At 51.2% G+C, this 21,597-nt stretch overlaps 1 protein-coding gene across 5 annotated transcripts in view; it reads right to left on the reverse strand.

Moving 5' to 3' along the window:
* Positions 1 to 21,597, reverse strand: part of CTIF (cap binding complex dependent translation initiation factor) — a 119,868-nt gene that overhangs the window by 35,350 nt on the left and 62,921 nt on the right. For all 5 annotated transcript variants that reach the window (XM_032206247.1, XM_032206248.1, XM_032206246.1 and 2 more), the window contains one exon: positions 16,330 to 16,406. In XM_032206247.1, coding sequence (XP_032062138.1) covers positions 16,330 to 16,406 — 77 coding nt within the window. The remainder of the gene's footprint in view (positions 1 to 16,329; positions 16,407 to 21,597) is intronic.

Here is a 21,597-nt window from a genome sequence, read left to right on the forward strand (position 1 = left end):
CTCATATCCCTCGAGCTAGACAAGTCCTCCGAGAGCCCCCGCCGCTCGTCTGGTGTGTCGAGAGCCGGAGGACAACGCGGGGTTACATTCTCCCGGTGGTTGCATGGGGATTTGCTTAGGCAATTCCTGTAAATACCGAGAGGTAAGCAGCTCCATCTCCAATGTCTCTTGAGAAATTCACCCTGCGGCGCGGAGCACTCCGTGCGGTCCAACAGACGGGGATATTGCCCGCGGGCTCAGGGACATCACGGCTCTTGCCTTTGAAGACACTGCCCGGACACCAGGCTATCCCTCAGCCCCAGGCACCTCTCCACGGGGCAGACCCAGATCTGTACAGGGCAGGGACATGGGTTTTGTCCTGCTTTTGTGTAGAGCCTGACAACCTGGCCAACATCCAACAGCTAACACATACCTGCAGACACCTGACGAAGCTGAGGATGAGCTGCAGTGCTGTGGCCATGGCCAAACCTTCCCTTCACCCTTCTGACGTGTGAATGGACACGTTCCTCGGTGCATTTTGAGGCAGAAGATGCATTTCCATCCATTTTCTGCACAGTTAATTTCTTGTTTCTGTACCAGCAGAGGCCCAGGAGTGCGATGCTGAGCCTTGGGGGTATCTCATGGCTGGCATTCCCATTACCATGGCTGCAATTAATCAGGAACTGGCGTCACCCAGAGCACCAGATGACTTGGAACAGCTCCTGGAGAGGTGCACCAGACGCCTCCTTTGCTGCAGACCCTCGTGTCCCCCCCAGGGAGTCTTTCAGAGGGACTGAAGGCCACCACAGCCCCTCTGCCCCAGCAGCAATGTGGACTGTGTTGTGGTCTCGGTCCTCATGGTTATGGGGTGCACCAACCTGCCCCAACCTGCAGCCAAAAACACCCATTGGTGCTGGCTTTGGACACCCCTGGCACATAACTCAGCGTTATGTGCTTCTGTCGCTGGGTGCAGGGAACTGCTTCCTACCCCTGCTACGACCGAGAGTGGGAAACAATCAAATAAGCTTGATGGTTCCACACAATTTAATCAAAAACCTCAAAACCCCACAGAAAGCAACAGCCACCAGCTCCAAGCATGAGGAACGCAGGACTTCTGTGTGTTTTCCCTTTGGCTTTCTCTCTCAAACTGGTTTCACTTGGCTCCAGTTTCATTTTTGTTTGCATTTTTCTCGGATGAGAAGGGAACAAGATGTCATGTTCACTTCTGAAAACAAAAATGAAATTATTCACACTTCTTTTGTGCCTTTCTCTTCACTAAGGTGGAAGTCTATCCCACCACCAGGAACAGCCCAAGTGTCTGGAGGGACACGGCGTTTTGGGAGAGCAGAAAATCCACCTGTCAAAACGTGGTGGTCAGGTTCTGCAATCATCCTTGGACGTCCTGTAGGTCTCACGCGTACGCATCTCCGAAAGCATGCGATGAACTCTGGAGGACCAGCACAGCCAACAAAAACAATGTTATGTGGGTAGAGATGTTTTTGATGAGGCTCTCACAGCAAAAGCATCTGGCTGCTGGGAAGAGCACTATGAGATCTTCAGAGAAGTCCCCTACCTGGGAACAACTCCTCTCTTTGCCACCTTGGTTCTGGGGCACAGCTGCGGCAGACAGCCCTCTCCTGGGCCTGGATGTCACGTCTTTTTTTGCTAGATATGATTTTGTTTGGCCTTTACAACAAAAGTAGACCCACCATAAAAGAAAAGGGCAGCGTTGGAGGGCTTCAGACAGGGAGCCCATGCAGTAACCTGCCAAAAAATGGTGCAGGAGGCACGGTCCCTCATGGAACGCCCTATCTTCTGCCATGGGATGCCAGCTGATTTGGCCTTTCCAAACACAGAAATGGACCTGATTTCTCCCTGCACCTTCCTGCAGCATCACTTTACACCACTGGGCCCCAGTGCTGCTCCCAGCACGGTGGTGGATGGCTCACCCACTGGGACCAGTCTGCAGGCTGGGCCACCGAGCAGTGGCAGTGCTGTGGGGCTGAAAGGACACGGCACTACGTCCTTCAGAGTAAAGCACTGAAGAGCAAACTTGTCTTCTGCTGAAACCCAAAGAAAGTCCTCCCATGCTGCAGTGCTTGCCTGAGTCAGCTGTTTTCTTCTGAGCTTCATGGAAACCAATCTTCAGGAGGAATTTAAGTAGCTGTTTTGCAACACCAGCTTGGGAAAGACATCCCAAGTACAGATGGCATGTGAGATAGCTCCAAAACAGCTCTTCAAGCGCTTTGCTGGGTCTCCCACAAATCATCAGGGACGTCCAGACGGAGGCCCTCGTTGCACAGAGCGAGCGACCCGCTAGGAGGACACCCCCTGGACTTGAAGGCTGCCTGCCCAGACTGGTGTAGAAATCACTCCAGTGATTTCATGTAGAAATTGCTCGGAAATGGTTTTCCTCATAAACTACTTTGCTTGGAATTATGTTTTCGGATTCCTGCTGTACCTTAAACATTATAGCAAAAATTACATGAAAACCATAGGAAAATACAAGGGAATTAACCCATTTCAGTTGAAGTAGCTTAAAACTGAAACGCACAACCACGCTTCCCAAGAATCTGCTGAGTGCAGAGGCACACGGATCCCGCACTACTGGTGGGAATGTGAGCTGAGTGAATATAGATTCATCTTTTACTGCTGTGCAATAAAAGAGCTTATGTCTCAGACTCCAGGCTCCCTCCTGTAAAAATACACCAAGACTGACCAGTTATCCCGAGGTCGGATAATCCTCAGAGATACGCAGCTTAAACCCGTGCCAGGATGCACGGGCTCCCAGACACAGCCCCGCTCCATCCCTCCGTGGTCCTGTCCCCAAAGACACATCCTAAATAGCAGGCACGGACCCCACCTGCTGCCCTTCTGTTCAGCTGTCTTCCTACAGACCTCTGTGACTCTTTGACCCGCAGCAAGGAAACATCCTAGGTTTTTCCATATCCTATTTATACTGGCGCTTTCTAGTGAAGAAATAAATGTCTTTCCTCTAGAAGCTAAAGCAAGATTTAACATGAACTCCGACAGGATCTCCCAGCAGCTGTCCAGACACATGAGCTGACCCGAAGTCCATGGCAAGCAATTACTTCCGACACAGGGATCTGGTAAAACACCACCCCAAGCGACAGGGATGCTTTGCACTTACATCTGCCAGAAGCCTTTATAGCACTTAACAAACCTGTACAAAAATGATGTGGGTTGCTGTAGCACTTACTGAGGAGCTTTTGGAGCCAGGATTGATCTGGGCTGAGCTGCCCGGCTGCCCCAGCAAACAGATTGAAAGGACGTGGGGGCAGAGCAAAGGCAGCGGTCTGATAAACTGCCCACCCAGCCTCCATGACTGGTGGCCCCATAAAAAACCCATGCCACCACAAAAAGGGGCAGGAGAGGAAAAGAGCAGAAGGGAACAGGAACGAGATAAAGCTCCTCTATCAACAAACCTTGTCCAGACCAGAGCAAACCTGCTCCCATCAGCGTAGATATTTGTGTTGGGAAAAGACACTGCTGTGGGTGGTTGTTCCTGCTTTTGCTTTCACTCTGCAGTGACATGTAACAACAAAATTAATTAAAATAGGTCAGTTTAAATGAAAGAAGCCTCTTGTCCACTCATGCCTGGAGGCTGTCAGGCCAAACACAGACATTATCAGAGAAAGAGTAGGTATTCAACGCCTTTGTTATCGACCCCAGCACTGTGCTAATCAATCCGGGGACTGCCTTTCCCACAGATGGTCCCTTGGAGACAGACAGCTCTGGCTCTAGCAAGAATAAATGGACACGAAACAGTTAATAAATATCCAAAAATAGAGCGTAGTTCACTTCTTTTTCTTTTTTTTTTTTTTTTTTTTTAATATGGAGATGAAAAATCCCTGGGTGATTTACGTGCCAGCAGAGATATTAGCTGCATATAATAGATGCAATATTTTTAATACTAATATTTTGGGCTGAGACAAGAGAGGGAATGGAAAGTATTTCCAGTGCCTTGACTTCTTTATTTTGCAAACATCAGTTGCTAACTGGGGTCAGACAGAAATATTGTTTCTGCAACAAGAGCCCAAACAACTCGAGCTGGCAACTCCTTCACGCACCGTCCCTGCCAGGAGGCCCCGCAGAGCTTCGGCACGGCTCGCGGGGAGGAGGGAAGGGTGGCCAGCATGCTCTGGCTGCACTTTCATGGCCAGGTAAAACCAGAAAACACGTGAAACAGAACCATTTTCAGCCCTGAGGAGCCTCGCCAGAAACACTGCACCAAAGAGAAAGACATTTCAATAGCAGATGGGTTTCCTAGCACAGGGGAACCTGCTGCTCTATATTTCCTTCCCTCAATGCTGGCAGGCTGAACCAGCCTCACGGAGATGGTTACGTTTTTGGGCTGCACGACACGACACCAGCAGCCTCTAAGGGTGTGCTGATGGGTGCTGGGGAAGCTGGTGGCCAGGGGTTCACCTCTGCTTGCCCACAGGACGAGGACTTTCCTGGCAGGCTGGCAAAACTTAAATAAGTCACACCATCACCTACACTGATAGGACCAGGTCCCTTGGGGGGTGACCCCAGAGCAGGCGCTGCTGGATTTGTAGATGGTAAAAAATTGCAAAACTCCTTCTGAATGCTGACTGCCACGATACTGGTACAAGCGGAGAGCAAAGGCAGGCACAGCACTCTGAGGGGCCAGCTCTCGTGGTAACAGAAGGGCAGTTCAGAATAAATGAAAGGAGATATTTCTTCACATAATACACAGTTAAATCGATGTAATACACAGGGTATGCGTGCTATAAGCAGCAGACTGCTGGTGCCAGCCTCAGACATGTGCTGTGCAGGGAGTGGGGTGCTCCGGTGTGACCAAACGCAGCTCCCTTCTGCTCGCACAGATCCCCTCCAGCTCCATCCCACTGCCGCCTTCGCTCAGCTGATGGCAAATGCGAAAAAGCTGATGTGCAAGGCACGTGCCTGGCCTGTGGCACGCGTCCGAGAAGGCCATCCATCTCGGGGCTGGGTGCAGGGTTCTCATCGTCAGGCTCTCTGCGCCTAGAGCCGGGAGCGCAGGCAATTAGCAGCGCCCGGCTCACGTGCGGCCATTCATTAAGCGGCGGTAACGCAATCACCCAGCTGAGCCCTTTTAGGAACAAACCGCCCAGGCAGTATTGCCCTCTGGGGACCTGCAGTTCGGAGAATTAATTTAGTGCAATAACTCACAGCGACGTTGCAGACAATCAGGGTGAATGAAACGATGATCTGCCTCTGAGCTGCCTGTAGCTAACACCTTGGCTGATGCGCGGCTCGCCCGCAGCCCCGGCGCGGCCACGCTTTCCAGGCAGGCGTGCAGTTACTGCTGGCTGCTTCTTTGCTACTTCTCTGCATTGGAGGCAGATGCAGATCCTCTTCTTCCCAGAGGAGCCCTGCCTTGGAGATCCAGCACCTCCGTGAGGATTTCTTCACTTGGTTCTCCAAGATGTGCAGCTTCGGCCATGCGGCTTCCTCAGTTTGTTGCTAAATTGCGCCTTCAGCTCTGGTGTTCCTGGACCCGGGGCCTGTCCTTCCCCACTGCTTCAAAGTTTCTAAATCTTCAGGAGGACAGAACCTGCTGATTTAACAGCACCCTTAGGTGATTCTGCCCGCTAGAAGCCTTTTTGCTCTTGCTTGTGTTGTTGCACTCTTAATACCGTGATTTAGCCAGATGCTCGTACCGCCTCCCATCAGTGCAGAGACCTACTTCTGTCCTTAAAAATAAGGAATTGGTCCTAAATTTGCTGAAGAGAAGGGCTGTCCCGCAGACACGCACCAGGCTGGCTCAGCTCCTCGGTGTGGGTGGCCAGGACACCCCTTGTGGGCTTGGGCTGCTTCCCCTGTGTCCCCAGGGAAAGCCTTCACAGTGGCTCCACGTCTCGCCACCGGCTCCCAGGAGGGCATGGAGGAGACAGGAGGGCACGGAGGAGGATGGAAACCTGACTTCCAGACACCGCTTCGGGGGTCCAGCCCCATGTGCTGTTAAGCCTGGCTAAATTACACTTGGAAATACTACTGAGAAGGAAAAGGGTGTTTCAACCTTTTCGGCTCCTTCCCTTCCTCTCCCTTTCTCCAGTTCCAAAACTATCTGCAGTAAAAGCACTGCAAATCACTTCGCTCGACGCCGGTTTTCAGCAAGTTCATCTGAAACATTTCGTTTTGTTCCAGCGAGGAACAGCGATTCTGCACTAAAATAACGCCTTGATATTGTTGCTTTCGTTAATAAACATCCTCTCCACTCACTGCAAACCCCTCAATAAATGGCCCTGTAAGAACAAAAGACATTTCTCTATTGTTTTAAGCTCTCTTCCTTTCTGAAAACCTCAATTAAAACAGTGAAAAAGCAAACGCGCCAGTTCTATACTCTGCAATTATGAACTCATTTCTATTCACTCTCCCAGCAGGAGAGATTTGTACTGCTGACCTCTGAGAACGGGCTTTCGGAGGCTTTTCCAAAACCTCCCAGCATTAAAAACGACACGTTAATATCATCCATAACACACGTTCACCTTCACATTCACCCAAAATAGCTTGCAATCTTAAAATCCATGGTGAGTGGCATTCCTGGGACTATTTTTGTTTGTGAAACATGCACTCGCACTGGCCATGAATAGAACAGCATGGGAGCGGCTCTGGAAATAGTGCAACTTTAATGACGGCGTGAAAAGCACATGGACACGGGCTGCCAGCTTGTTGCAAAGAGTTCTCAAATAAATACCCGGCACGGCACGCTCCTGAGTGATGCCTGGGGCTTTTCTTACTGATTATATCGATATTCCCAGCACAAAAACTACCTGTCTGGAGAGGATGTGCCAGCGCGATCCCAGCTGATATGGCGCTTGGGAAGACAAGTGTGGAGGTTTTTGCTTGGTAAAATCCCACCGAGAAAACATTTTGTAAGACAAGGTGCTAAAACAATGAAGTTTTGTATGTATCTCTGAGTAAAAAGTGACAAATAAGGAGGTTGGGCAAGAGGGGGAAGCATCTTTGTATAAGGGATGAAATAGCGGATAAGGGGCTGATGTATGGGAAGTCAGAACCAGACAGGAATGCAGGACAGCAGATTTTCATGTAAAATAAGGCAGCATTGTCCTTTAAACACAAACTGGACAATAGATTTAATATTCACATGCACAACGACAAGCCATACTATACTAGGGCCCATTCCTGATCCTCCCATGATTTGGAGCACCCATGACACCCCTGCGTGTGTGTATTTTTTCTTGACATTTAGGCCCAAATCCAAGCACGCACACATTCACACCAGAGCTTAGGCAGACCTGAGGGTCCAAGAGCTCAATGAACCTGACCACAAGGGTTTGGGGAGCTCCCACGTTGTCTGAAATGCAAGTGCCAGAAGTGTCCCTGTGGTGCCTGACCTGAGATGCCACCACCTCTTTGCAGACCATCCCCTGCCTTAGGACACCCCCAATTCATGAACAGTTGCCCACCAGAGGAGAAGAAACACTCTGGGAGAAGGTGCTAACTGGTAAGAAGAGGTTTCTCCTCCATGGGATGCTCAGTCTCAGGCCTTTGTTCTTGCTGAAGGGAGAACAGAAACAAATCCCCGACCCAGCGCTTCCTCCAGCGTGAGGTGGCTTGGTTCAGCTCCTCCCACGGCTCTTTGTTTGTCAGACTTCCTTGGCTCTGGTCAACGTGGGAAGGTAAAATAAAGCAAGGAAACCTGCTCTAGCAAGATGGCCAGGCTCATTTTTCATTTCTAGGGGCGAGAAGGCCTCTCAGCGTGACGCTCCTCAGGGCTCTCCAGGCCCTTGCGACTGCCACCTTTGGACGTTCCCGCTTGGGCCCAGGATCCTCCCTTCTCTCCATGCAGGTTTCACAAGGACTGGCGTCTGCCAGCTCCTTGCATGGATTTCACGACATGCTTTGGCATCTGAAATCACAGCTGCGATCACAGAGATGAATCCCAGGTGTTTTTGGTAGAGGTGGGAACTGAAATGAGGCCTCCCATGTCCTCCCCAGGGCCTTGGAGACAAGAGCAGTCTCTTTGCTAACCTCCTCCCCGGCGGTACTGCCACCACGAGCTCCTGCTCACCATCCCCTAATGCTCTACAGAACAGGCAGCAGCAGAAAAGGACAGAGGGAAGAGCTATCAGGGTCAACAATTTACCGTCCACCAGCCCAGCCCCTGCTGCCACGTGGGAGAAATATACTTAAAAATACGAAGTTTTGATGAAAGCAGGCGTCCCTCCACCTCAGACACCCACTGAAATTCTCCTGGATTTTTGGCTGTAGCAATTATTTTGCTTCCTAGGAAGTAACATCATAAAACCTTGAGCTTATCCAGCAGGCCATTACATTGCTGTTGAGCTTTCATAACAGTGAAATGTTCTGTCAGTGGCATGTAAGTCTTTCAACCAGCTGCAGAGATGGAGAAAAACAACCTGCAAAAGCCTCCTGATGCCACGAAGTCTACTGGCAGCTTGGCAATTCACGTTAAATTTAGTCTGCAGGACAGGGGTCACGTCAGTCGCCAAGATCATAAAAAAAAAAAAGAGAATAAGAAATCTTGTGTTGTACAGTTTTTATGTAATGACAAAGCCGCTCTCAATAGAGAGGTGGCAACCCTGCAGCTGGGAAACGCACCCGTCTCTCTCCTGCCACTGCCTCCTGGCATTAAAAAGAAGGAACAATGAAAGGAAAGGATTAAATTTGCTTAGATGAGTATCTTTTAACCCTTTTGTACCGTGCCTTTGGCTAGGCACACAGGGATGATGAAGCATATATATGAATCTCCCAGCCCTGCTCATGTCGAGTGTGTCCTCTTGAACTCACAAATGTTTTTTGTTTTTTGTTTTACTCTTCAAGCTACTTTTGAGCCCACAGACTGCTCCAACATTTACAGGGATGCATTTTCCCTGAGTTGTGTGAAGTGCAAACCCCTTGCAGTCGTTGTTACCACTGGGGAAGGAGCTGTAGATGTGGCATTGCCTTGCAGGGCACGTTTTCCAGCAGGACTGCAGCTGCACCATCTGCCTTCGGGGTGCCTCGGGGCTGGGTGGAAACCCCCTGCCACCCCATGCAGACCAATGCACAGTCAAAGCAAACTTCCCAGCCCATGCTAAACACCAACTGCTCCACTCAATGCTGCTGCTGCTGCTTTAAACACACCACTTGGGTGATGGAAAAACCCCATGCATGCTGCTCTGGGGGCAGTGCTGGTCCAGGCAAGTGGCTCTTAGATGAGCCAGTCCAGGAGCGATGCTAGATACAAGCTCAGTTGATCTTCAGGTGGCTTCTGCAGAGCTGTGTGACCTTCTGCTGGGATTGCTGCACAGGGATGCTGTTGGACCACCACAGTCCCATTTACTGAGCCCAGAGCTCTCCCTGCAGGAGCCAAACCACCTCGAGAGCTCATCCCCACGAGGTCCCTCTTGGTGAGAAGCTGCAGCTCCACCCGAGGCTGAGTCACCCGCAGCGGATGCCCGCGGGTCGTCACGAGCTGGCTTTTTGATCATCCAGGGGCCGCTCCTTCAATGGGGAGCCCGGTGAGGTCTTTGTTCTCAGCTCCCTCCTCCTGGGAGAGGGGTGCCAGCGCCGTGACCCCTGGCAGAGCCTTCTCCTTGATGCCTGGAAGGAAGGGCAGCGGGGCCGGGCACTGCCAGCGTGTCTCGCCAGTGTGGCTCTGCCAGGAGGAAGGGGCTCCTGCTTGGCTCCTCCTGATAGCATCTCCGTCCTGCTCCATCACTGCCTTGCCCGAGGAGCAGCAGAGGGGCTGAGCAGGTCCCAGTGACACCCAGTCTTTATATGAACCTGTTTGGCAGCCTGGCGAGAAGGCAAGGTGTTGGGGTAACTACAAACATGGGAGGGCCTTGTGCACTGCAACCCCATCTGGTTCCTCACTCCGGTTACCCCCTCGGTGGCAATCAAGGCAGATCTTCCCCTGATTTCCAGTTTTTATTAGATGGCTGCCTGCTTTCCATGGCAATGTGTGTCCCCAGCAGGAACAGCCCCTACGCCACGTACCCTGGGTACCTCGAGAGCATCCACATCCTCTCCAGCCTGCCTGCCCAGGCTGCACAACCAGAGATGTGCGAGGCAGCGTTTCCTTCTCTGAGCTTGAAGTCTGTTGTTTGCTTCCCTAGGTGACCCCTCGTATGAACAAACAGCAACAAAAAATCAACCAGAAAACTTCTGCTTTACCTCTCCTTACCTTAAATCCCCCCTGTGGAAGGCTCCAGCACTGTGCAGCCCTGCTACCCTCATCCCACCGTATACCTCCTCCCCACACGGGGAGGTTTTGCCCTTGCAGGACTGGGCTGGGCAGAGCTGATTCCTGTAATATTTTATTGCAGGGTAAAGTGGTGGAGTGCCCTTTATGGTGTTTTGAAAGGAAATTGTACAGGAACAATGTCCCGGGCAGTGTGGCTATTGAAAACCCTTCACAAAGGGAGTTTGCCACAAGAGGAAAAGCAGCTTAATCAGTTGAACTAATCACCGTAGGTGGTTGAGAGTCCCCGAGGGTCTGTAAAATCAAATATAATGGGAAAAGAAATATATCACAGCTTGCCTACGCTCCTCGGCGGAGCCGCCAGCGGATCTGGGACGCTCCCTGCCTGGCCCCGAGCCCGCCGTGACCGTCCTTTGGGCTGTCCCCACGTAGGGCCACGCTCGCCCCAACACGAGACCCCGGCCACATGGCCGAGCCCTGGGGATGTCCCTCAGCGAAGCGGTGGCCTCGGAGGAGACCCGGCTTGGTGCCACGGGGCTGGGGACCCTGAGCGAAGAGGCAGGGCCGGGCTGCCCGCCCTGCTGCAGTCACCCCAGCTGACCCCGATTTCGGCGTGGGCGCGAGCAGGAGGGGTGAGCGGCGCTTACACAACCCTCGTGCTGCAGGAAGAGGAAACTGTCCCTGACAGCCACCCGCGGCTCTCCGGGGAAAGGAGGATATTTCTGCCTCCCCCAGCTCCGAATCTCATTAAAAACAAAAACACCACCACCACCAAAAAAAAAAAAAAAAAAAGGAAAGAAAAAGAAGGCAGACTGTTTTTTTTTTTTTTCTGATCATTTAAGTGGAAAGCCAAGTTAGCGGTAGGAAGCAAACTGGGACAGTGCAGGAGAAAACTTGGGGACATTTCTGTAATCCTGTTATCAAAGCAAGAGGTATTTGGGGCATGCTGGTGGGGAGAACTCCTACCCCTTTGCTTCGTGTATCAGCCAGAAGGGGCTGAGGCTCTGCTCCAGCTCCTTACCCACACAGGAGGGCTTCCTGAAGGATGGCAGAAATGCTCCTGAATCCAAGGGGAGAAGCCACTGCTGCGGGTGACAGTCCTCCAAGGACTCCAGGGCTGGTTCCTGCACATCAGCCCCTCACTGTGGTCATCCCAAAGCCCTGAGACACTCCTGTGCTGTATGTAAGCACAAAGGATCCACATTTATACTGAAAACAGGAATTTGGATGCCTTTTGGCAATAGGAGACTGATTAACCCCGAGGCTTTCACACCATCCTCTCCAGGCCACAGGGCTGTGTCCCCCTCTGTAATTCTCTGTCCTACCCTCTAGACCGACCACCAAAAGCCCTGTGAGATACCTGCCAGCATCTACGCACACATGAGGATTTCCTTTCGCTAAGGAAATCAGCCCGATCTGACCTTTGAATCGAACAAGATGCGAGTGAACCAATGTAATTACAACGGTGCAAACGTTTTAAGAGTTCCCCAGCAGTCTTTTTCCTGGTCCTCTGAAAAAATGGTCCCCTTCCTTAGGTGACAGAACAATTTCAGCACCAGAAGACCCAGAAGCAGGTACAAACTCACCTGTCTCAACCCTGCTTTGAGAGGAACCCCCAGAAACCCACATATTCCTCTGTATCCTGAGCAAGGTTTTGTACCACTCCCTTAACACTGGCCCAAGCAGCGTAACACAGACTTGTGTGAATGAGCCTCAGGGCCATGGTTTTTGGCCAGCTGGACCTCCATCCCCAAACACATCGTCCTAGGAGGCCACAGAGACCAGAGGAACCCTGTGCAGAGATGGGACAGAGGAGAGGACTTGAGAAATGGGTTTGTTGGGCTCCATATCTCAGTCCTACGGGATGTCAAAGCAAATTGCCACTAGTGTTGTCTAGGAAAGGTGGGTCTTGTGGTAGTAAGCAGTGGGTTAGTACCTGGGACAGTAAAACCTCATTGGTACTCAGCACTTGCTCACACGGACACCCACAAAAACCTTGTCCCCGCTGTGCTCCTCCAACGATCCCATTAAGCAGTGGTGCCCCCCATGGCTCCCATCCCACACAGAAGGTGACACTTGCACCTCGTGTGTCCGAACTGATGGAGAAAACACTGGGGGTGGGATTTCTGCCACGAAAGGTGGGGAGAGCAGTTCCTGGTCTGCTTCCCTGCTTACAAGCTCCTTGCCACCTCCTGCATGCTTTTACGAGACCTCACGCAATCAAGTCCCGCACCAGATGTGGCTGACTCTGATCGCTGTTACCGAAAATGTGTCAAACAGACCAGAGCCAGTGCTCCTAAACTGTGTCAGTCGAAGCCTGTTTCAACACCTTTAATCCACTCTTTCTATTTTACGCAGAAAATGAAGCTTGCATCCCGTGGAAAGAGGACTCCTGTAACGTGAAAGCGTTGTACATGCAAAGAGAGAGCTGCGGCCGCATCTGCACAGCCAAGGGCATAAATGCAGCCCTTCCTAAGACTGAGTTAGAAAAGCTTTTTTTAAAAATAAAAAATAAAAAGTCTAATGGGAATAATCACCTATAATTTGAAATCCTTGTTTTATCAGAAACTCTGCTGACAAAAGGTTTTGGAAAGCTGCTGTGCTCAGCTCTCACCCAGGCAGTGGTACCTGGGACATCCAGATGTGCTACCCAGGAGCCACATCTGGCTGTGCACCACGATGCCACGGTGCTGGGGAGAACTGGGCAGCAGTGGTGAAGATGTGGAGCCCTGCAGGGGCTTGCTCATCCCCAGGGGCTGCCCGGGGCACGCAAGGTGCACCGCGGGGACCTGCGGTAGGTGAGGCACATTCCTGCGCCGCGCGGTGACCGCATTTCCTGAGGAAAGGTGACGGGAAGGAAGCGGGGACTTGCCCTATTTATAACGTGGCCGGACACGAGCGTCATTGCACATGAGAAACAAAAGGTGCTTCGCTGGCCTCAGGCCTGGCCCCTCCTGGATTTCGCTGCCTGTGAACAAGACGATTTCGCTGTCTGTCTCTGTTTTACAGAAGCCCGTCAGCATCACGCACACCAATGGGCACGACATGTTTTTCACAGCTCATCAATGAAGCTCGAAAGCTGGACATGGGTGGCTCTGGCAGAGCAGCCGTGCCTTGGTTTTGCAATTCTGTGTCTCTCCGCATCCAGACGACGTTTACAACAAAAGCCCATAACTCCCAGCTGTTTCACTGGCCATAAAACCTCTCCTCCACCATCCACGGAGCAGAGGGATATTCATACCACCTGTGCAGCTCCACCAGCAATGAAATGAAGCCTTTCTCCAGCAGCACGATGCCTGGGATATTAAGATAATAGCACTGCAATAAAGTGTGAACAGCTTTGTAACCAATTTGTGCTCCAATACAGTCTGGCATTTAAGCTGCAAAACAGTTTCATCCAGCAGGACTTTTTTTCCCATTCCTTTTTTTTTTTTTTTCCCTTATTTCTACAATGTTTTTCACATAAAATAACCATTCTGAGATCTCACTTACTGCTAGGAATCAGTTTTAAGGAGCGAGTGCTCTCCAGGGGCACCTCAAGTGGCACCAGAAGTCCAGGCAGACGAAATCCCCTCCTACCCCAAATGCACAAGAGGACCCCAGGTGCTTAACGCTGTTCGTTCACACCCCCCAACACTGAACCGTGTGGGGTTTTTGTCTTTACAATTTGCCTTTTTGGCTTAAATAATTATTTAAGAGACTGTTGTTTTGCTCCAGCTCCCTCTACCCATGCTTCCTAGCTTTCCTGGCTAGTTAAAATAAGCATGCCTTTCTTTCTAAGCTTTGACAGGCAGCACTAACAAGGATGGCAGTGTTTAGGGGGACCTGGACAGCTCTGTATATTCTCTGCCCTTTCCATTTTATTTCATTCACGACTACTTAGGGCTGAAGCAGACCCACATCTCCTCCTGCGTTCTGCCATACTCACCCAGACTGAAGGCTTTTAACTAGATTCTTGGGTTTTGCCCTAATCCAGAGCTCCTCCTGGGACATCACCCCAGTCCCCTGCAAACCCTCGTGCTCAGCTATTTGCCCTGGGCTGCTCCTTGCCCCATACCTCCCAGCACCAGCCCAAGGCAGTTCCTGTTGCTGTCACTCCTTGCCATCTACAGGGAGGGCAGCGCTGCTCTAAACACTTCTGTTTATCGTGGTAATCTGAACTGAAAGAGAAGAAATACACCTGGTGTGATCCCCACACCTCTGCAGTGGACTGGCTGTGGACATTTACACCAGCTGCAGCTCTGGCTCAACACAGTGTGAGACCCATCTCCACCCTCCGGCTGGGAGGATGCAGGGCTGTCTGAGCCAGAGGGCACCTTTTGGGCTGCACACAGCTTGTGGCAAGGGCTGGGCTCGTGGGATGCAGACACCCACCTGCAGGAGGGCTGCAGGTTGCATTTTGCAGCACAATGCACCGTAATGCTACGGTTTGCATTTTGCAGCCCTGCCAGGCATCAGCGTGGAGCTTCAGGCACAAGACCCCTTTGCTCTGCAGCTTTTGCCCCTTCCAGCAGGGAGATCTGAGCTCCTCTGGCACTGAAGAAGGACATGCTTTGGGCTGGCAAGTCAGGCTGGGAGCAGTGAGCCCCAGGGTCTGCTGCCATTTCTGGGATGCTCGGGGCTGCAGCACAGCGCAGCGATGAAGCCCACCCAGCTCCCTCTTGCAACATCAGCAGACTTCAGCTTGGCTTTAATCCCCTTTCTGTGATCACAAGGCTGCAACCCAGCACAAACAAGATTTTTTATTTTTTTTTTCCCCCCCCTAAATCACAAAAACTGTCTTTTAAACTGTGTATAGTGAAAAAAGGAGGGAGCCCCAGTGACTGCTGGCCACAGCCTAGTCTGGTTTTCCTCCTGGCTTGCGGCTGCCAGATCACAGCAGCAGCACACCAGCACCGTAAGGGATTACTCAAACTCCCCTCACCTCTGTCACTCAGTTCTATTTATCCCTGCAAGACTGCTTTACTTAAACTGAAGAAACTGTAAAGCCCTCGGTGACATGAGAGCAAGCAAAACCAGACAGAGGGTGATGATGAAATGCTACGCCATAACCATCCGGATTGCAGAAATGACACATTGAATGGGAAAACAGAGTTTTGCTGGAGGCCCGGGGCTTGCACAGGAGGACCCTTTGTAAGACTTGCTCACTGCCCACAGACAGTTTCTGGGCTGTCTGAGCAAGCTTTTATCAGTTGCTCTGTAAAATGGAAAACAACTCAAGCACAGAGTTAACTGCATCATGGCTCCTTGCGGGCTGTGAGCAAGTTGAGGAGTGATGGCTCTGAGTCATTGTCCTGGAGATTTGGGGACATATCCTGTCTGCCATTGCAGTCTCTGCAAGACTTCCCCCCAAAATGAGGCCCCAACGAGGCATTGCAACTCAGGCTATGATGAACCACTGGCCACTCCTGCTCTTGTTCAATAACACCAACCCTGCAAGCTCCTGGTTTTAGAAATGCTTTACTGCCCTGGCTGTGTCATCTCTGCCACAGCAGAAGAAAAAAGCTGCATGTGCAACTGATTCCCTCACTCCTGGCTAATTTTCACATTTAACCATAGTCACGATTCCTATCAAGGACTCGAGATGCCCTCACATAATTAAATATGCAATTTACACAATTAAATATACAATTTGTCCAATTAAATTAACTCAGTGGATTGAAACCACCAATGCCACAGGAACTCAGCTGCCTGCCTATTTAGCACATCCCCTCGCTCACACAGAACGGCATCCGAGGCTTGCTGCAAACCCCTCTCAACCCATTTTGCAGCAAACCCTGAAAGTCAGCAAATTTTGCTTTTCAATGGAAAGAGAGGAAGCAAGTTGCAGGGACTCAAAGCCTTTATAGATAATGTCTTGCCAGCTGCCTCTTCTAATGAAAGTGGAGGGATCTGGCTATGCTAGAATACTTAAGGGGAAGAGGAGGTCTGGAGCAATACAGGACATACCCCAGATTTCAAAGACAAACTGGAGGGACAGACAGACAGCATTTTCAGGACATTAGTGCTCCACTATCAGTTTTTGCATTAATTCAATAGTAACAGCTGCTAAACAGCAATGTTGTTCAAAGACACGCCATGAGACAGTGGGAGGAAATGTGCAATGAAGAAGTGAAGGCTAAAAAAAAACATTAAAGAGAGGTTTCACCTACCTCCGGTCGTTTCTCCTCCTTCTGAAGAGCTTTTTGGTGTGTGCGATTTCAGCTTCATGAGGCAATGGATGGTAACCCTGTAACACAGAGGGAAAAGCAACCATCAATTCCAAGATACAGGAGGCATCGATATGTAGGTGCTCAGAGTGAGACAGAGCTGTGTGCCCAGCGCATGAGGCTGATTCAAGAAAATGCTCCTATCTGCAAACCCTTACGAAACACAAACCAGGACAATACCTCAAACCCGACCAACACTTTCTTCTCCATTTCTACTCTTCCTCTCTCCACTGAAGGTGCCAGGTTGCCTGGCTCAGACTTGGGATGTTTGTCTGGTGAGAGGGGTGCTGTATTTACCACCCTGCTACGGGCATCGAGGCTTCATGGATACCAGCAAAGGGATTCGAGGCTCCTGGTCAAAAGGCACTACGCGAGTGCAAAGTGTTACTTATTTCCCAGGGACTACGGAGCTGTCATAGCCATAATGATTATTATTTATGTAGCATTGTACTTCCCAGGCTGGCAATAAAAGCCTTGTAAAAGTCAGTCCTTTTATTTCCACGGCAATCTATCTCACTGTTTGAGCTGGAGCCTGCGCGAGGGGCCACGGGGAGCAGTAAGGTAAGGGCAAGGGCTGGGCGGGATCGGCTGTCATCGAGCAGCAGCTTTATCACATTGGCATGACAACACTGCCTGCAAAAAAAGTCCCTCTCCGTGCACAGATAGCCTTAAAAATTACAGTTAATTTTAGTAGTGGTTACGGGTACAACAGTATTTTGTGATTTGCTGGTGGAAGATGTAACAGAGGAGAAAGGTTGCTGTGGATGGCAAAAAGTCTGAGAGCAGCAGGGCTTCTCCTGACCATCCAGCCTGGAGAAAGGCACCCCACAGCTGCTGCAGCACACCCACAGCTCCTCTGTCTGTGTGTGCCACTCTGGAGGTCGTCACCCTTTGAGATTTGAGGCAATGCAGAAGTCACCGAGCCCCTGGGTTAAGTACTGCTGCTGGCTAGCCTGCCCCCATTTCAGCCTTGCTTTGCCAGCAGGGTTGAGGTGTTTTTTTTGGCAGGTGGCTTCCCTTTTAACTTTCCTTTTCACATCTACTCTTCCAGAGAAAATCACCCCACACCATAAAGAGCTCTCCTCACGCTCCCTACACCTTGCCTCAGCCCAGCCTTGGCTAAGGAGGAGTAGGCTGGGAACAGTGAGAGAGGCCTGCTCTGCCTGGGCTGTGGTGGGATAATCATTTGTTTAACCGGGTTTGACTGTGCTTTTCCTACAGCCAAACACCTTCTGGTTAATTCTCTGTGGCACCACAGAAGAACAGAGACATCCCCGAGGAGCCCCCACACAGACATGAGGCCTGGTGGGCAGAGGGAGCTGCTGGGGCTCCACTACGGGCCCAGGGCCTCTGGGCCTGGCCATGGGCACCACTAAAAAGAGCCCAGACACCACTGAAATGAGCCTGGAGATCTCTCATGTCAAGCAGCTTGAAATTATATTGAACCCATTTCACTACTGGGATGGCAATCTGAGGCCTTGTCACCTATTTGGTTGCTTCTCGTTCACCAATTGCACAGGAGGAGCTTAACCTCCCCGAGATCTGGTCCTCCAAAAATTTGCTTGCAATTGGCCTGTGGGTACCAAAGCTAATGGGAAAAGGAAGGGAGGGAGCAGACGCACACAGCCCAATCGCATCAGCTGTACGAGTTTAGGAAACGAGGCTAAAATTAGCACAATACTCAGTGAGACCATTTCCAAATGCTGTACTACCACAGCAGGCTAAAGCTTGGGGTATTTTGAAGAATTTAAGCCACGCTGCAAACACATGTGCAAATACAATTACCCTGAAAAACGAAACCATCTCCGCAGAGCACGAGCACCCAAAGTACCGATTTCCTACGAGCAAAGCCTTCATTAAGTGTCGGGAGCTCGAGTCCTGCCCATTCCAACCAGAAACCATCAGCAGAGCCATGCACTGCTGCGTGGCCTCCTCGCAGCACGCTGCTGCTCCTCCTCAGCCCTCTGTCCCCCAGAACAGACAGCCCGGGTGTGAGAGACGGGTTAATGGCACAGGAACGTGTCTCCTAGCCCGAGGAGCACGTCTGGCCCTGCCTGTGCCCAAGCAGAACGCGGCGTCCCCGCTCGGAGAAGCAAGCATCTCCCTTCTCCGGCCGAGCGGTTCCCTTCCTTAGTCCGAGCCATCAGACAATGTTTTGGAAAAAAAAACGTCACTAGTCCCTACTCTTTGTCTATTTCGGTGCCTAAGCAAAGCTAAATTTGGAAGGGAGAAAAGTCGACTTTTTTTTTTTTTTTTTGTGCAGCAGGCTGATGTAAAAGGAAATATCAGCAACTCCCAAGAAGGGCGGAGTGCCCGGCCAAGTTGAGGGCGCTGGGTGGGTGGGTGCGGGACAGAGTCCCAAGGGCACAGTAAATGCATTTATGACATGGCTCTTTGATTTGTCTGGAGGCTGCTCCCCACCACAGGTCACGCAGCACGGCGCTGGAAGTACCTTTAGCAGAGCTGATTCACTGAGGACAACGTGGATCTGAAACGCAGCTCTTCCGTTTTTGGCTCTTTACGAAGCTGAAATCCCAGAGCAGAACCAAAGGGATATGCTTCACCAGGCAGAGGACCACCCTCTGCCCTGCAATGGGTCTACAAGAAGGACACCAGAGGGATGCTCCTCGCTCCTGCCCGAGCCAGCAGCCAGCAGTGAGCCGAGGTGCCCACGGATTTCACACGCGGGTTTGCAACTTGTCTGTGGGCAGTAAAATCGCATTTGGTCTCTCTCCCACAGCGGTTTTATTTTGATATTTATTCACAGGTGGCTTGAGAACATAACAAACAACATTTCAGTGCTGCTGGTTCTGGAAGCGAGAGGTGTGGGAAAAGCAAAGAACAAGGACTCCATGGTCTTCGGAAGCACTGCTAATAGAGGTCATTTTCAATCTTGGAGCAAAGCGCTCTGCGGTTTACATGGTGGTAAACTTGGAGCAGAACCTGAGAAGCCCACGGGACTTCTAATGTATGTACGCGTATGTCAAAGTTAAATTACAAACATGCACACTGCTACAAGAAAGGCCAGCAGCTCTGTGAGAGAAGGACCAGCCCGCTCTCTGGCCAGTCCCCTAGAGATAAAGCTCTGATGTGCACACTATTTTTCAGATGTTTTTCGGAAAGCAGCTCTTGGAGAAGAGGTGGTGGTGTCTGGCAACCTTAGGTGACTGTCACCTGGGCAGCTAGCAGGTGCCAAGGGAAAGCTGTCCTTTACCTCGACTGCTGCAAGCAGGCAGCAGAGCAGGACATCTCTGCTGGGTGCTGGGAGGAACACAAGGAAGAGGGGCACAGCCAGTGAAATGCAGGGAAACAGGGAGTTTTTGGAGTGACCCTTCTCTGGGATGGAGCTTTTGTGCTGTTTTTCTCATGCCCCTTATGCACCATCGCCAACTGAAGAAGTTTGAGGAAGGCAGCAGCTCTGTCTCTTTTTATGGATGATGGCAAACCCCACCGCAAATCACAAGGCCAAGTTCAAGGGCATTCCACAAAGGCTTAGTAAAAATATACAGGCATATGAGAGTCTGGTGTTCATTGTTTCGTCTCTATTCTGCTGACGTCTGCTTAACGCAGCCTGACCCTCAGCTGCCAAACCTCACCCCACACTGTGCCCTTCTTCACCACTCCCCACACCATCAGCCTCTGCTGCAGCCGCTGAACAAGATGCTGAACAAGATGCTCACAGCCCCGATACAGTCAGGCAGGCAAAGGTGACCCAAAAGGGAAACCCAGAGCAAGCAGACTGAGAAAAGCAGTGGGACAGATGGAAACAACCGAGGCTGGGGTGATAGGAGAAGTAAAAGAAATGATCTGGCCGTATCGTAGTATCGGTCCACACGAGCTTTATCTCAAAAGCCTCTGTGGCCCCAAGAAACATCTCCACCCCTGCTTATCTTAAGCAAATGGTGGCAGAAGGCCTGAGCTGAACAAACAGGTTGTTAGGCCGCCAGCAGACGCCGGGAGCTTTGCTCCGTTTTATTACACCCAAAGTTCAGGGTGGGATTTATTTTCGGAGGCGCTGGGAAGTGACGGGCAGGGCTGGGTTTATGGCAGCACTGAAGACACTGCCTCTGCAACAGAGGCGACAGAAATACTGTGGCTGAAGGCAGGGGCAAAAGCTAAACAAATATTGCAGCTCCAGAAATGATCCACAGAAAAAACAGCCCAGAAACTCATAACATACCCTGGTAAGGTTTCCATCCACCTATATGACGGGTTGTTCGCTGCAGGCCTGGAAAGGGTCAGGTTGAAAAGCTTGGCCCAGGCAGTGCCCGTGTGGGATGAGCAGCACGGGGACATCTCCCACCAGAGATGTCCCCATCACCTCTGGGGCCAGCATTTCTCGGCACCAGGGGCACTCTGAGCAAAGCAAGCTGCTGAGAGACCACTTGCCGGTACCTCTTCCCCTTCCAGGAATTCCCACAAAAGTGTCCTGCCATCCCCTCTCCGCTGACCCGAGGGGAATTTTCTGCCTCTTGAAAGAAGAGAGCTGTGGCACAACCCAAAGCCTTGACCTGATTTGGAAGCCATGGAAGAATACCAAACAATGGCAGGAAGGGGCCTGTAAATGATTTCCTCTCCATTAAAATTTAAGTGATAAATCTGTTCCTTCAAATTGCAAACTATTCATTTTTCCTGGAAGGTGCTCACAGTATTAGCTGCTTCTGAACGAGGAATCAATCAGTGCTCCTTTTTTATCAGGACTCAAAGCCAAGTGGATAGAAAGTGCCACGATTTCCATGCTCCAAGCCCAAGGCAAAAGGCGGCTCAGTTGTCACAGCCCTGTGCTGTAGTGGCTCTCCCACCACGCAGCACACACGGCACAGCACAAGTGGCTTCTGGTCACCTCCGAGGATGCCTTTTCAGTCTAAATTCAGCTATGGGTTGGCAGAGGTGCCTGTGTTTCCAGCACAGCTCCTTGGGCTTTGCCACCACTGAGCCCCGCAGCGGCGGCGGAGGAGGGATGCTCGGCGGGGCCTCGGGAATAGGACGTGCTCGCCCGATGAATCATGGCATGGCGCAACACGCCTATTGAATGGCAGGCATAGGAAGTTGTTTCTTGGGAGATGTCCCGGTTTGGAGGATTTCTTGATTAGCTGCATCTTCAGGGAGCGTGCCATTAAGTGCTCATTGCCAGCAAAGGCTGGACGTGGAGCTGCAGCACGGTTCGGTGGCGAGCACCTCGGAGGAGACTCTTACCCCAAGGAAAGGGTG

Source organism: Aythya fuligula, chromosome Z, assembly GCF_009819795.1.
Source record: "Aythya fuligula isolate bAytFul2 chromosome Z, bAytFul2.pri, whole genome shotgun sequence".
Classification (NCBI taxonomy): Eukaryota; Metazoa; Chordata; class Aves; order Anseriformes; family Anatidae; genus Aythya; species Aythya fuligula.